Source organism: Etheostoma cragini, chromosome 18 (genome assembly GCF_013103735.1).
Source record: "Etheostoma cragini isolate CJK2018 chromosome 18, CSU_Ecrag_1.0, whole genome shotgun sequence".
Classification (NCBI taxonomy): Eukaryota; Metazoa; Chordata; class Actinopteri; order Perciformes; family Percidae; genus Etheostoma; species Etheostoma cragini.
The window spans coordinates 1,869,243-1,884,167 of record NC_048424.1 but is presented as its reverse complement, the minus strand read 5'-3'; the positions used below and the strand labels follow the sequence as shown (position 1 = coordinate 1,884,167).

Genomic DNA, 14,925 nt, shown 5'->3' with positions numbered 1-14,925 from the left:
TGGCTGCTTAGAAATTAAGTGTTAACGAGCAGTTGGACAGGTGTACCTAATAAAGTGGCCGGTGAGTGTATATCGGCATATCGGATTTTTAAATAACCAAATATCCATATCGGTCGGGCTCTTGTCCGTAGCCTCAGCCTTCAGGGATTAACACGTATAGTGTCAGTTCTTCTAGATATCTACATCCTAGGTTTGACATATGAACAGGACACCTGTGTGCAAGGAATAAGCTAACAGGAAAAAGCAACCGTGTGGTAAAGGAAGGAAGTGACAGAAGAGGAAATGGGAGCCTCACCGACATGGTACCCTGGTGCGGTCGACCACCTTGGTCCACTGCTGCTGGTTGGTGGAGACTTCAATGTAATAACTGTAGGAGCGCTCGTCACAGTCCCACAGCAGCAGCCTGAACAGGGAGAGGACATTAAGGAACTGACAATTAACACTATATGCCTGTATTGAACCTAATGGTCTTCACAGGGTCCTGATTCTATTCAATATTGATTTAATTAGGGATATTTCAGCTACAATGCCAATTTTGTCATGCTATGAAAGAGATTCTCAGAGAAGGGATGCTGTAAATTGTACAAGGAACCTTAACCTGTCGCAATGATAAATGTTTTAATGTTTACATTAAGAATTGATCCCCGAGCAGTTACATTAACGCATAAAGTGAAACTCTATAGTCTCGCTCCCTCACGCTCATTCACTGCATAGAGAAAGATTTGGCGCCTCTTAAAGAGGTTAAAGAGGAAATATTCAGAGTCAGACTGTTTCGGACTCTCCCAGTGACCATGCTGCTCTGGGGATCGGCGGAGCAGCGAGAAAATTTTAATTTTAACTTTTAATAACGGATAGAAATAAGAATATGCGCGGCGTAATCACTTAATAGCATCAGTTAAACTGGCTGTGGAAATGGGCAACAAACAGAAAGGAGTGCATGAGCATGACAGCATAGCGGCAACATGCAGCCACAGTTGATGGTAGGGGGAGGAGAGGAAGCAGGCAGCATGTGAATGTGCCGGCCCGCCAGTAGTTATCTGGCAATGAATCCGGGGAGGCAGAGCTTTTGAAGGGGGGTTGTATTTGTTTGGTAGTCAAGTTTAAATATCAACCAAAGCATCACGCACTAAACCTTTAGGACAGTATTGTTGCCGGTCTCTTAGCTTTAAAAGATAATTTTTGAGATTTCATTAATCAATATCAGATCACTCAAATTAAGATTGATTTGAATCGGAAAAAATAGATTTCTTTCTAAACCCAGCCATATTTATGATCATTTTATACAAGATGTCAACGCTTTTTCAGGCTGTAGCTTCAAATTAACTGCAATGTGAGCTCATGAGTTTTTGTACCGTACTCAATAGAGTCAAGGATGTGGCCAGATGTATACCTTAAGGATCCAATGGAGTAGGGCTGAGCCAGCTGGATGACGATTGCCCCAGAGCCCAGCTGATGGCAGGTGTAGCCGGAGTCCCAGTCGTAGTTGCGTGTGTCGCCGTTGAGCAAGGCATTCCTGCTACGGCTCACACCTTCAATGACACTGGCACACGATGCAATGGTCGCCACGTTCTCACTGGGCACTGCAGACATTAAGGGTGCAGGGTTAGGGTTATAGACTTGTTTTGTTTAGATCTGCACTTGTTTGTATTTAAGAAATCTAGCTTGCTGCTTTTAGCCTGAACAAAACACAGATAAACAAAGAGTACACTTAAACTTACTATATCAGAATTTACAAGCAACCCAGAGTAAAGCAGGGAAGAACTATAAGACAAATGTTGTAAATTGAATGTTTGAAACTTTTAAAGTAAAGTTTCTGTGTCTGCAACTTACCCAAAAGGCCATTTTCCAGGGTAAATGAGCGGTTGGTGAACATGCATTCAAAAGCTACGAGGTGGAAGACTTTGTTGACGGTGTTGTGTGTTCCCACAATGCGAATGTACCTGAGACACAAAGAGCAACGTCATGAAGGCAGCATTTATTGCAAGACGTTTGTGTTAGTTTTAGCTAGTGTACCTAATGAACTGACAACTGTTTGTTGTATACCTGTAATTGTTTTTGGGTCAAACACAATTCTTTGAAAGTAGAATATTGAGTGGGTAGTTGTCTGTTTGTAGGGATGCACCGATACTAATATGGAATCTCGTGCTGATACGGACAGAAACAGCTGGATCGGCTATTGTGACAATGGGCCTGTTCTACTCAATTCTATGTTTATATACAAACAATATCATTTTAATACCGGTTTAGAATTTGCCCAATTGCTTGCTGCATTTAAAAGATTTAGATTTAAAATAGTTATTCCTGGTAACACTGAAGATGTTTTACTTAGTTGCTGTGCAAAATCTATTTTTTTAATTAAAAAATAATTCAGCAAATGTATATCTGTATTAATTTGTTACATTTTGTTTTACAAAGTTAGGAAAGCCATGTCAAGCCTGATGCTGCCATACACCTAAACAAATGATCCTAGTAACTTCCACACAGTGAGTAATACAGCTTATTAATAATTAAACTGTGGTATCAGATCGGTACTCATTATCTGCTGATACCCAAAGCCCAGATATTGGTATAGGGAGTGAAAAAGTTGGATAGGTGCGTCTAGAGGTGGTTGGTTGTGTAAGTATGACGTGCAGCCCCATTATTTCATGCATGCTTTTGGGCAAGCTTGAGACATATTGTCTTACATCCATTTGGAAGTTTACACACACACACTCTTATCTCAAACCTAGCATGCACCCAACACATTATCTCAAATCTGAAGTGTCTCCAACCTCAACTTTGATTGAACAAGGTGAAAACAAGGCTGTACTGAAATGTTTGAAAATATGCTTCTTTGTCCTCTGCCGAGCTAACGCCAGCGTGGTTAGAAACACTGACAATATAATCCAAATCATCTACAGGCAACAACCTCAAAACAAACTTATTGCTATGTTTGCCAGGCTAAGGCAAGTTATGGCAAAGAGCCCAGACGAGCCCTTTGTGCTTGGCAAAAATGACGGGGATTTGTTTTGACTTGTCCTGCCACCAACATCTCCAGCCTTTGGTTTCTGCCACCTGGCAGAACTTCTTTTGAGTACATGTGTTTCTTGTTTAGGAATGCTGGTTTCTTGTAAATCAGCAGGGTGAACATGCACGAAATGCTACAAAGTCAACTTTTCCACAACAGCTCAGGCAAAGGGTTATTAACTAAACAGGGAGCCAAATAGACTTGTTTAGTTTACCTGCAAACTCGCGGCGTGAAGAAGAGTTCCTGCCAAGAGCGGCAGAGGTACTTTGAATGGTCCACAACACGCACCCAGTCCAGCTCGTCCATAGATACCTCGATGTAGTAGGAATAGGACCTTAAATAATCAATAATGGCATTAGAATTCAATACACAAACTCAAACTCAGTGTGCCATGATATAAAGGGAGTGTAATGAGGTCAAATAAAAAGCAGAAACTATATGACACAAAAACACAAACACTTTAAATGTAAGAATCAACATACTTAAGAACTTAGTTTCTTAAAAAAAGTGCCCGGATCATCAAAAACAGCATATCCACGTTCAAATTACAAGCCTATAAGAACATTTCCTCGACAAGAGAAAGTCTTAAAGGAGTCCCAAACACGGGTTCTCAACAGCACACAGACGCAAATCGGTCATCCAGAACACAGAGTGTGCCAGGCTCAGCAGTCTGCTGCAGACTTGTGCCGGTCCGGGCGGACGTGCCATTGTTTCCTAGAAAGTGGTTGCATATGTCCACATCAGTGCATGCTACATCAGTGTATGCTACATCAGTGCATGCTACATCAGTGTATGTTACATCAGTGTATGCTACATCAGTGCATGCTACATCAGTGTATGCTACATCAGTGTATGCTACATCAGTGTATGCTACATCAGTGTATGCTACATTGTGGCTGTGCGACTGGAGCAGTCTGCAGCGGTCCTCGGTATGCGGAAAGTATGTCTGAGCCACCCAGACAGGTGAACTGGCACTCAATCTCAGATTAAGAATTAATACACACACAAAACAGATACACCCTCTTATCACCTTGCTAAGACAGTTTGTCACTTCCTTTTGGTTTGTTTTAACAGAGTGAGACAAGCCTGTCTTACCGACTGTCTCTGTCCCACAGCAGCAAGCGGATGTGGTTGATGATGGACGACTGGCCCAGTTTGACCTGGATCCCGGCACGGCAGTCATCCTCGATGGGATGTCTGGAGAAGCCGTGGTCCAGGTCGTAGTTCTGAGTGTCTCCGTCCAGAAGCGCAGACTTCAGCTCGCCTTTCACCACCTGAGCTCCATACTTCATGGTGGCAATGTTCTCCTCTGGGACTGAAGCCCAAGAAGAAAAAGAAAAAAAAAATATGTGCAAATGAATAGATGAAATACACAGGTAATAAATGAAAAACAAGGCAACTAAATATTTGATAATTGATATGATTTCTAATAGTTAATAGCAGTAAGCAGACGGAGGAGTAAGAGCACTGACTGAGCATGCCACGGTAGTTAAGGTCCATGTTGCGGCTCTCAGAGCGGGTCTTGATGGCATCCAGCAGGTCATCTGGGCTCAGCAGGCCGGACGGTCGCACCACATTCAGCATCTCCGTCAGAGTCATGAGCGGAAGCCGCACTGCTGACATCACTTCCTGGGTGTCGACTCCCTCCTCGTGCTGCCGGCACCAACGGCTCAGGGCCTGGAAGATCTCCTTCTCACTGGCAGCAAACGAGTCCCGCCTTAACACAGTCAGCAGAGCAGTCTGCAAAAACAGGTGACATGTCGAAATACCATATATTTGGTGATCACAGTTTTGTTAGTTATAAGTACTTCCTTATTTTCCTGTATTTCATTTTTTACTGTTGGACAGACAAATAGGGACTTTCAAGACATTACTTTAGGCTCTGACCATTTCAAGTGTGAATTATTCATGTTTATGTGGCTGTTTCTGTGTCACTAGCTTAGCTGAAGTTACATCAAGTGAAATTCGCTGTGTCTTAAGAGGCTGGGGTTTCATACACACCTGCATTAAAGGCTGATCTCTGTTTTTCTGCACAGATCATTCTAATATAATAAAGGCTCCCTAAAGAACCAGATGCAATTCTGATTACAACTCTGCATGCGCCATTCTGTAATCTTGCGACTTCTTACCTTGGAGAGCAAGAGAAAGCCGTCAGAATTCAACACTTCAGGTGCGTGTCTGTCCATATAGGCACAGCATGCCGCACTGAGCGTGCTCAGAGAGTACAGACTGGCCACATCAAAAACCAGACAGACGTTGTTGGTGTGCAGGATGGTCCTAAGGAACTCTGAGGTGGAGTCCTCCAGTGGCTGGAGGCCGTAGCGGTGAGCCAGGCCCAAGAAGTCCAGCAGCACCTCTTCCCGGGCAGAGCTGAGGCTGGCCCGGCCCGTGTACAGGTAGTGTAGCAGCATCGAAAAGGCTTCAGCCCGCGTCTCCTCTAAACTCACCTCTGCCTGGGGCTGGGACTCTTTCATCCCACCATACAGCAGGGCCCTAAAAGGACCAGAAAAAACAAAACTTGTTATATATGTTTTTCAGTAACCACCATTTTTTTCCTTAATTTCTCCACTGATTTAGCTTTGGACAGTCACAACCAGCTGTTACAAGTCTCATAAACAAATGTGTTTATAACGAGGAGTTTAACAAGGGATTGGGAGAATTGACAGAAGTACACAAGTGACTGCAGCCATAGGTTTACACCTACCTGAAGTAGTGACAGCGAGCTGCCAGGATGACGCGGTGCGCCGGGAACCGCTTCCCCTCCACGACGAAGGTAACATCGCTGTACTCCTCGCCAAGCACCAGGGCTCCCAGCTGCTCCGACAACAAGTGGATGTGGTCGATCTCCGACACCGAGGCCAGTGGACGCAGAGGGTGGCTGTTACTCATGGTCGACGGCTGCTAAGACTCACATCTAACACAGGAGTAAACTAAATGTAAAACATGGGCACAGCCGAGGGGTTGGCTAACAACACATTGCTAGCTGTACGTCAATGCTAACTTCAATGGCATGAAATCTAAACAGCAGGCGTAAGCTAAGCTAACATGTAGTTTAAAATGTAGGAAGCTAACATCACGCTACAAACCCTGGTATTTGTAACGTAAAGTCTTTGTTGTCCATATATCAGCGAAACAACGACATGAACAAGTTATACATACTGTGTTAGCGAGAGCTAGCTAGCTTAGCTAGACGTCTAGCTAGCTTTCTTGTTTACAGCCGACATTTGACACCCGAGCAAACGTTAGCTTAGCTAGCTAGCTAGCTAGCTAACAGCGACCTAACGTTTGCTTTTCTCTGTTCATTCTGCGTTTTAAACTTACCGAGCAGCTCGCAGTCACTCCTATGTTTAAATAAAGATGATTTTCAAAAAGTACAGTCGTTGTTTGTCACCATAGACCGTATAAAAACGGTGTCACTCCACTGTGTAACAAAATTCAGCACCAGATTCACAACCCTTCTAACATTACACCAACAACGGAAACAAACTCTGGGTCAACGGACAGGCTCTTCCGGTTCGAGAAATACTTTTCAAAATAAAGGTCCCCTTCCAACCAAGCGGCACCAAAGGGCTTTGCAATCTTTTGCGCTAGTAGAAAGTAGTTTAAAAGTAGGCCTACTGCACTCCAAGTACTATTAAGAAGTATTGCAGCCTATAGTAGGCCCCTTGATATAGTTACTTTGCAGATTAATATTTTAAAAATCTTTAAAAATAAATACTTTTCCTCCAAAACGTTAGCGGAAAGCAACATTTATTGTCAATTGACAAAGAAAAAACATACATTATTGTTCTATTAAGAGATCATCATACATTAATAGAGAGAAATTCATGCTACTACATAGCCTACTACTTTCTGTGATTAGTAAGGTGTCACTTCCTCATAGTGACTCTTCCTTTTTCATTCTCTCTCCTTTTTAAGTGCTTAACTTCCTTAATGTTAATTTGTGATTGATTTAAATCACATTTACGTTTGGATTTCCAGTTTCACTTATTCAGTTATTTAATAAGTCATTTCACATCCTCCCCTTTTACAGGATGCTTTGAATAAAATATTATAAAATGTTTTAATAAAGTATCCAAAGCATAAATGGTCAAATTGTTGTACGTGAAACAAAAAAAGATACAATTAAACAGAAACAAATGTGAAAATAAAAAATAGCATGACACAATCAGTACAATTGCTTGCCCTTGATAAATTGTTGCATATTAAATTATTACAGGCAATACATGTAGTATAAGACAAGCATTAGATCAGCACATCCATCACTGAGCACAATAAAGTTCATTACAGCAAGTTCATCAAGCATAATGTATCATATGTTACTTATGCTCATACTCATTTGCTTTTTAAGCACCTCATACAGTACATACTTGTTAAATTACTATTTCCCTTTTCTACATGGCGACACTAGTTAACCTGCTTCACTCCCTTCTGACTAGGAAGATTTCTACAATCACCCATCAGAGACTAGCAAATATCTGATGCCAGATTAGACAGATTAGTTGATGGTAGCGTAGAGTTCACTGGGATCAGTCGAGGAAGCTTTCACGGTTGTGTAGGTCACTGCTTCGTCATCGTTTTTACGTCGAACCTGGAAGGAAACGGCGCAATATGAGTTACACAACAGAATATGGCACGGCGGTACCCAACACATTAGACCTTTTTCACGACAGACATTTTGACATGTCGTAGTAGGAAAAGCACACAAAACCATCAAATCCATCGATGATGGCTGCATTCCACTTAGGAGAGGCCCTGGCTCACTGGGACCCTTGATGGACTTGAGCCATCGTTCCAACTTTATTTCCAATTCAACTTTATTTGTTAAGCACTTAAAAAAAAAAAAAAAAGTTGACCAAAGTGCTGTACAGAAAAATACAAAAATACAAAAAGAAACATAACATTATAACACAAGTAAAAATAAAACCTGCGCAATAAAAACAATTCGATCATCACTTTCAGCTGTGCTTTTCCTACTATGACAGGTCAAAATGTGTGCTATGAAAAAAGTCCATAAACACACTATGACACTGTAAAAGATGACAGATAATGCTATTCAACTGTAAAACACAACACACAAAAGATCATCACCACACTTTACAACACAGCATGTTAGAACACAATCAAACACAGCACACACTGAGACACAGTTAACACAATGCAAAAGCAAAGTGAGATTTCTTTCTTCTTCACTAACAGCACAAGTAAAACCAATCAGCAGCTGACCTGGGCTCTGCTGGTCTTGTTGGTGTGGCTGATGGAGGCGTAGGAAACACCACCTTCAGGATCAGCCTGCACAGAGGAGACAACATAAAGGCTGCTCTGTGATTTAAACATACTGTAACATGACTAGTAATCTTTTCATTGTGGTTTGACTTCTGGGATTACACCCATGTTCTCTTCTGGTGAAGTACAGTTGCATCATCTAACTTCCCTTTTTTTAGGCTTTCTTGCACATTCTCAACCTCTCAAGACTCTTGTGTAAGACACACATGTTGGTTGTAACTGTACTGGGTGTTGTGTGTGTGTGATCTCACCGTGTTTTGACTGGTTTCTGGGGCAGACTGAGATGCTGCAGAGTTTGAGGTCCGCCCCTGGACAAAAAGCATGTTGCATGAAAAGCATCTTACGTGGGAGTGTCCAAACATTATCAAATCTACAACTTCACCCAGTGAATGAATTCAATTTTACTTGATATGCAATCCCAGACAACCACAAACTACAAACATCTCTGAAGCTGATAATGTTCAGTTTTGGTTGACTCTGTGTCAGAGAGGAGTTGATTAAACTCAGTTGTCACTTTAGTAACTGTTATGTTGTTTATGGCTCAATTAGCAAAGCAAAAAATAGCTTTGGGACACATTTAACTTTATCTTACATTCACCTCTTTGACTTTTGCTGCCGCAATCACTTAGTTTTTACAATAGACATAAAACATATTTCTTTTACTGTAATACAACACAGTCAGAAGGGGAGACCAGGGGCGATGTAACATCTCAAATTGCACCAATCAGAAACGAGACACAACCATGAAAAACATGCCCAGGGTCTGTGATGATCCCTCCCTGCCTGCCAACGGACAAACTGATGTCTCAGACTTGACGATATACTAGCATACCATTTAAATAAACGGAAATTATTTGTTCAATATGGCAATGGCAATTTTATTTACAAAGCATCTTTCATTACGCGTGAACTCAGAGTTCTTTAAAGGTCCAGTGTTTAATGTGTAATGTGTTAATTGTTCATTATCAAAATCTGTGTTGCCTGTCATTAACTTGTCCTTTTCATGAATATTTACCACCACCACCAATTCCAAGTATTCCTATTGGCCTAAAATTGTACATTTCCATTTGCATGAACTGGGGTAGACGTTCCATGTTCATGCGCCATCTTGAAATACAGGACATCCTGCTCCGCCTTTCGCGTTTTGGCTGACTCATGATAAACTCACAGGTGCTGCTAATACTGTTAACTGGTACCGTTGCGGGTAAGTTTGAAGAAGGAAACATGGAGGAACACATGTATTCAAAATCCAAGTTTCAGGAACAGGAGTCTTCTTCTTCTTCACCCAGAAAAAGAAAAAAGATATTGAAAAGAGCAAGCGGGCGGCTTTTTGAAGCGTGAAGGCCACCGTAGTTGTAACTTTGAACTTTGTGGCGCGAGAGAGTTGATTTTGATTTATGATCTCAAAGCTAGACGAGATAAATTCCTACACAATGGACCTTTATGGTAGAAGAAAAATATAAAAAGATGAGCATACAGTAGATATTAGAATGAAGCATAAAAAAACTAAAATAAGAATACAGTTCAAGCATAATCACAACAAGACAATCTACATGTTTTTTTTTTTAGGGTAAAGTTATCAGTTATCAGTTATCTTTTGAATATATGTTACATTGTTTGAACTATATCCCAATACTTTAGAGAGTTTATTGTAGTCCTTGGTATTAATATGAAGGTATTGCGCATGCTGTTACGATTAGCCCCAGAAGTGGGCAGACTTCTAGTGTTTCAATGCATATTCGGACATCAACATTGGTTGAAAAGACATTCAGGGACTGTGAACAAGTAGAAGATAGATACACGTTGTAGGTTTTTGACTAATGGCATCCAAACCAAAGGTTGCTACAACCGCCCCCAGCCTCCCCGCAGTTCATCTAATCTTATCCTTTCTCAGCTTTAGAATTCAAATGTATAGTGAAGAATAGATTTTAAACTCACAACATTGTCATTCTCCCGTGTTGTGTTTCCTGTAAAGACAAATTAGGGGGTTGACCTGTACGCTTGTACAAAGAAAATCTAGTTGTTTTTTTTAAACGTCCTGCTTTTTAAAAATGATTTAAACTTTTCTCTCACCTTTCATTTTCTTCCAACTGATGACAGCCACAATGGTTATTAAGAGAGCTACTAAAACCAAAGCCTCCATGATGTACACCAACACACCTGCCAAGATATTAGAAATATTTAAATCATTTTGACTGCAGGTTTTTGCTCTATTAAAAATTATGCAGCTATTAGAGTCAATTTATGTCAATCTTTAAACATTCAATTTAGAATTTAAACCAAATCAAATGACTATTGGTACAATACTGACTGCCATAAAAACTCAATCTGCAACAAGTCAAACAAATCAAATTCCAGCCACACAGTTCTTACAAAGCTTTCAACTTCATTTCGCAGCTGAGATTTAACACAAAGATACGTCACCATGTTGAGTCATACCTTGTTGTCCTGGTGAAGCATCATTGGTTCCTGATGTAATGCTGCTCTCAGTTGTTAATGATTCTGTTGATTCTGTTGTTGTTGTTGTTGTGACCCCACCTAAACAGATGAACACGGCTCAACACACTGTTACGATGTAACAATAAAACTTCAAATCCATGAGATAATCTAATATTTTAGGTATTTATTCTCATCAGTTGGAAGTGACTTTAAACAGCTCAGCATGTTCTCAGCTGGTTTCTCACCTGAGGACTGAGGGCTGAAGGGAAACTCCTGCACTTTGTCTCCTTCAGTCACTTCACACCTAAAGATCTGATACCTTGATGTGTAACTAAAATGAGAAGTAGGAAAGGTCACAGAGGTGTAGCAGGGAGACTGGGATGTCCTCAAATCTTTATGATCTTTATCCACATCATGACTCTTAAACAGCCACTTCACTGTGTGTCTACATGGTCCATATGTGGACACAGAGCAGCGTAACGTCACCTCATCACTGTCCTGATGTTCAGTCACTGGTGAAGATGGAGATATCGGGAGAGAAAGACAACAAGAGTAATAATAATTATGATAAGTGATCATAATTATTGAAATGTTACAGTATGTTGTTCTACTGAAAAAGTTAAAAAACATTATGATGTAAATACTCACTGGTAACAACAGACAGAATAACAACAGTGTCTGGAGCTTGTTGTCGTAATCTAAACTCTACACATCCATAATGACCAGCATCCTCCTCTGTGACCTTCTTTATAACCAGAGAACAGTTCTCTGTAACACTCAGTCGGTCTGACTTAGCTTTGGCTTTTTCAACAATCCTCCCATCACGAACCAGATCTACAGTTGCTGTGCGGCTTGAATCAGTGAAGATCCACTTAGGACTGTCACAAGCCTGATTGGGTGTGTGACAAGGCAAAGTGACTTCATCTCCGACTCTGACTGCGGAGAAGCTCATATATGGTCTGGTTGCTGCCGCTGAGAAGATGACAGTAAAATTTAGATATTAAAGAGAAGTAAAAACATGATAATTAAAGTCACTGTGAAGAAAATGTTTGATGAAACAAAAATAAGCATTTCTGCTTCATCGTGGCTTCACGTTGATTCACTTTACTGGAAAACAACCACTACTTCTCTGTCTTGGTTATATGAAGATTAGGTAATAAAGTAATTGTATTAATAAATGACCATTATCAATGTTTAAATTATTCATATTCATGTTATACATTCTTACCTGTAAACTGAAGCACCAGGATCAGGAATAAAGAGGTTTTAGTCCATCTGAAGTCAACCATCGTGTCTCTCTGTCTCTCTCTGCTTCTTCTTTTTGAAAGTCTCTGAACTAGTTGCTTCTTAAACACAAATGTTTTATCAACTTCCTCTGAACAGCAACATGTCACTTCCTCATCCTTCCTTTAATAACAGTTGGACTCTCTAAAGTGACTCAATCAAGATGAGGGATGTGCCAATTCTTGTTGCTTTATTTACTTTCATCAAAACATAGAAAATAAACTGAACAGCAATAAAGACACATTAAAGGGACAGTAAGTTAATCAAGGCAAACATTTATTATGCTCATTTACGTTTCAAGCAGCCGTTATATTTATGTATTGTTCCCACAGCTCTATGCTCCCACAGCTCTATGTTCCCACAGCTCTATGTTACCACAATTCTATGTTACCACAGCTCTCCCACAGCTCTCCCACAGCTCTATGTTACCACAACTCTATGTTCCCACAGCTCTATTTTCCCATAGCTCTATGTTCCCACAGCTCTATGTTTCGACAGCTCTGTGTTTTCACAGCTCTCCCACAGCTCTCCCACAGCTCTATGTTCTCACAGCTATATGTTCTCACAGCTCTATGTTCCCACAGCTCTATGTTCCCACATCTTCCAATCTTTGTTAAGATTGTATCCCCCTCACCCTAACCCTAAATTGAAGGTAAATGGCTTAAATTCAAAGACTTAAATTGAAGGTAAAATGTAGACCTAATTTTGAAAATGTCCTTGAATTGTGGGATCATCCTACAAAAATCCTAGAAAATGAGTGTGTGTGTGTCAACGTTAAATCATAGAAATGTGGGACCATAAGGCTGACCCTGAATGCTCCACTTTACAATACATTATACATATGAATATGATGAAAAACTACCCGACAGTATATAAAGGAGTTAAAATGAAACATACACACTAATGCAGCACTAATATTAATCCAAAAATATAATAGGAAGCACTGAAAAGGAACGTTGTACTGCACAAATACTTTTACTTTAAGTACATTTAGCTGATATACTTACATACCTTTCAGGGGCAGAGCCACACGTTTTAAACCTTCGGGGCTCAGTCCAAACCAAGTTTACGGCAGCTATGTGCACTATTTTTCATGCCATTTGATAATAGAATGCCTAAAAATCTCTACTTCATTTGGGAAAAAGTGACAGTTGCCAAGGAAAATAATCATCTTATAGGCGACATCCTATTTTGTATCTAATTGTTTTCCACGGTCTTCATCATTTTGAATTGAAGATGTTGAAGATGACTCGTTTTTACCTCTGCTATCAAAAACAGGCATTAATTGTCTGATGTTTCTATCTTGAAGTTACATGACAAAGGGTAGGATTTTGACGTGATCAGCATTACTAATCCTAAAACCTTTTTAAAGTAGAGTTCACAGATAGAACGGCAATACTTCCCCAGTAACAGAACTTTTTCTTCATTGGTTTGTCGGTCCAGTCAGAGGGAGTGATGGTTCTCTGGGGTGTTTTCTGACGGCAGGGGTCCCCACTTCCCAGCATTGAACGCTTGGTGGGATAGCCACTAGCAGTTATCAGTTAACACCCTCCTACAGCCGCGGGGGCTGCACCTGATTGGACGAACGCTTCACTTAGCGTTGTCTGCTCTCAAAGTTCTCAACAGACCAACAGGGCGGATCGGCTGGAAAACGGTCTCTTATTTTACGAAAATAATTTACGGAAATAGGTTCTTTCAAACATTTTTTGCAAGAAATAAGCTGCAGTTGCTCCATCTGTCTTCATTTCAGATCGCCGATTGTCGGATTATAAGATCGTGGTCAGTTACCATTAGCATAAAGTAGCCCATATCCAATTTTATGCAAATGAGGAGCGAGCAACTCGCTGCCCCGCTTCTCAAAAGTGTCGCCACGCTACCAGTAGGCATTGCGCCGCTGCTCATGTAGACAATCAATGGGAAGAGTGAAAATGATGCTTTCTAATGGACACATACCATAAGGGACAAAGTTGAAGTCATTTAAAAAGCTTAAAGCCACAGTGAGTAGCTTCTGTTGCCCCCATGAGGAATTGTAAGTAATGACAACAACATGTGATACAAGTCTTCCGTGATCGCACACCAACCCCACCCCTCCTCCATGCAGTTGCTAATAGCCAAGAAGGACACAGAGAAATTAAAAACATGATGGACTCTTCAGAAGAGGTAATCAGCTTCACTCAAGTGTCATTAGATGACCCAATCCTCTGAACATAGTCATACTGAGAGATACAGAGAGAGTTGTGTGGAGCTGATAGACTTCATTAGCTTTGTATCAAGTCATTTGGAAACAGCTTGAGTGTAACTGACGTTCATTCATTTTTCTGAGAGACATTTGGGGGCTGGAGCCCCAGAGCAACCCCCCCCCCCCCCCCCCCCCCCCCCCCCCCCCCCCCCCCCCCCCCGCTCTGCCCCTGATACTTTGACTTCAGTAAAGGATGTGAATATTCTTTCATCTCAGGTTATTACTTCTCCTTTTCACATTGTGCTACTGGTTAACCTACAGTTCCTCCTTCTGGACTAAAAGCCTTTTTACAGCTATAATAATGATGCCAAAAATAATCCTAAGCTAATAAAAAAAAAGCATTTAGCAGTATTACTGAACAATGTAAAATAACTAATGCTGCCAGCTGTAACTACACCGTGCTTTCTTATTGGTTGGGTTTGGTGACGGTGGCGTAGAGGTCGCTGAGATCAGCTGAGGCTGCAGCAGCAGCAGAGGAAGAGGAAGCTTTCACGGTGTTGTAGGTCACTGCATCATCTTCATCATCATCTCCACCTCCAGCCTGGAGAACAAAAGACAACACGTAAATTACACAACAGTAAACAACACACTTATGCAACATTATGACATCCAACGCCTCATAAACACAACACAATGCTCAATGATGACACAGCATCACAGTAACCAATCA

The 14,925-nt window shown here is 41.0% G+C and overlaps 3 protein-coding genes across 5 annotated transcripts in view; 1 reads left to right on the top strand and 2 right to left on the bottom strand.

The window, feature by feature from the left end:
• Positions 1-6,512, bottom strand: part of btbd9 (BTB (POZ) domain containing 9) — a 19,278-nt gene extending 12,766 nt beyond the window's left edge. For all 3 annotated transcript variants that reach the window (XR_004660288.1, XR_004660287.1, XM_034899357.1), the window contains exons 1-9: positions 6,329-6,512; positions 5,712-5,921; positions 5,137-5,500; positions 4,480-4,747; positions 4,103-4,322; positions 3,222-3,341; positions 1,831-1,940; positions 1,391-1,580; positions 296-403 (exon numbers count right to left, since the gene is read on the bottom strand). Coding sequence is in view for 1 of the 3 variants with exons in the window: in XM_034899357.1 (XP_034755248.1) it covers positions 296-403; positions 1,391-1,580; positions 1,831-1,940; positions 3,222-3,341; positions 4,103-4,322; positions 4,480-4,747; positions 5,137-5,500; positions 5,712-5,896 (1,565 nt within the window). In the remaining 2 variants the exon portion in view is untranslated. The remainder of the gene's footprint in view (positions 1-295; positions 404-1,390; positions 1,581-1,830; positions 1,941-3,221; positions 3,342-4,102; positions 4,323-4,479; positions 4,748-5,136; positions 5,501-5,711; positions 5,922-6,328) is intronic.
• Positions 6,513-6,775: 263 nt separating this feature from the next.
• LOC117961020 lies at positions 6,776-12,284 on the bottom strand. Its single transcript, XM_034899383.1, has 9 exons — positions 11,961-12,284; positions 11,381-11,704; positions 10,978-11,244; positions 10,733-10,831; positions 10,367-10,453; positions 10,232-10,260; positions 8,545-8,601; positions 8,234-8,299; positions 6,776-7,598 (listed from the first exon to the last, which is right to left on the bottom strand). The coding sequence occupies exons 1-9, from the start codon at positions 12,019-12,021 to the stop codon at positions 7,506-7,508; spliced, it is 1,083 nt and encodes a 360-aa protein (XP_034755274.1). The 5' UTR covers positions 12,022-12,284; the 3' UTR covers positions 6,776-7,505.
• Positions 12,285-14,898: 2,614 nt separating this feature from the next.
• Positions 14,899-14,925, top strand: part of LOC117961829 — a 1,567-nt gene continuing 1,540 nt past the window's right edge. Inside the window, exon 1 of the mRNA XM_034900765.1 lies at positions 14,899-14,914. Coding sequence (XP_034756656.1) covers positions 14,899-14,914 — 16 coding nt within the window. The remainder of the gene's footprint in view (positions 14,915-14,925) is intronic.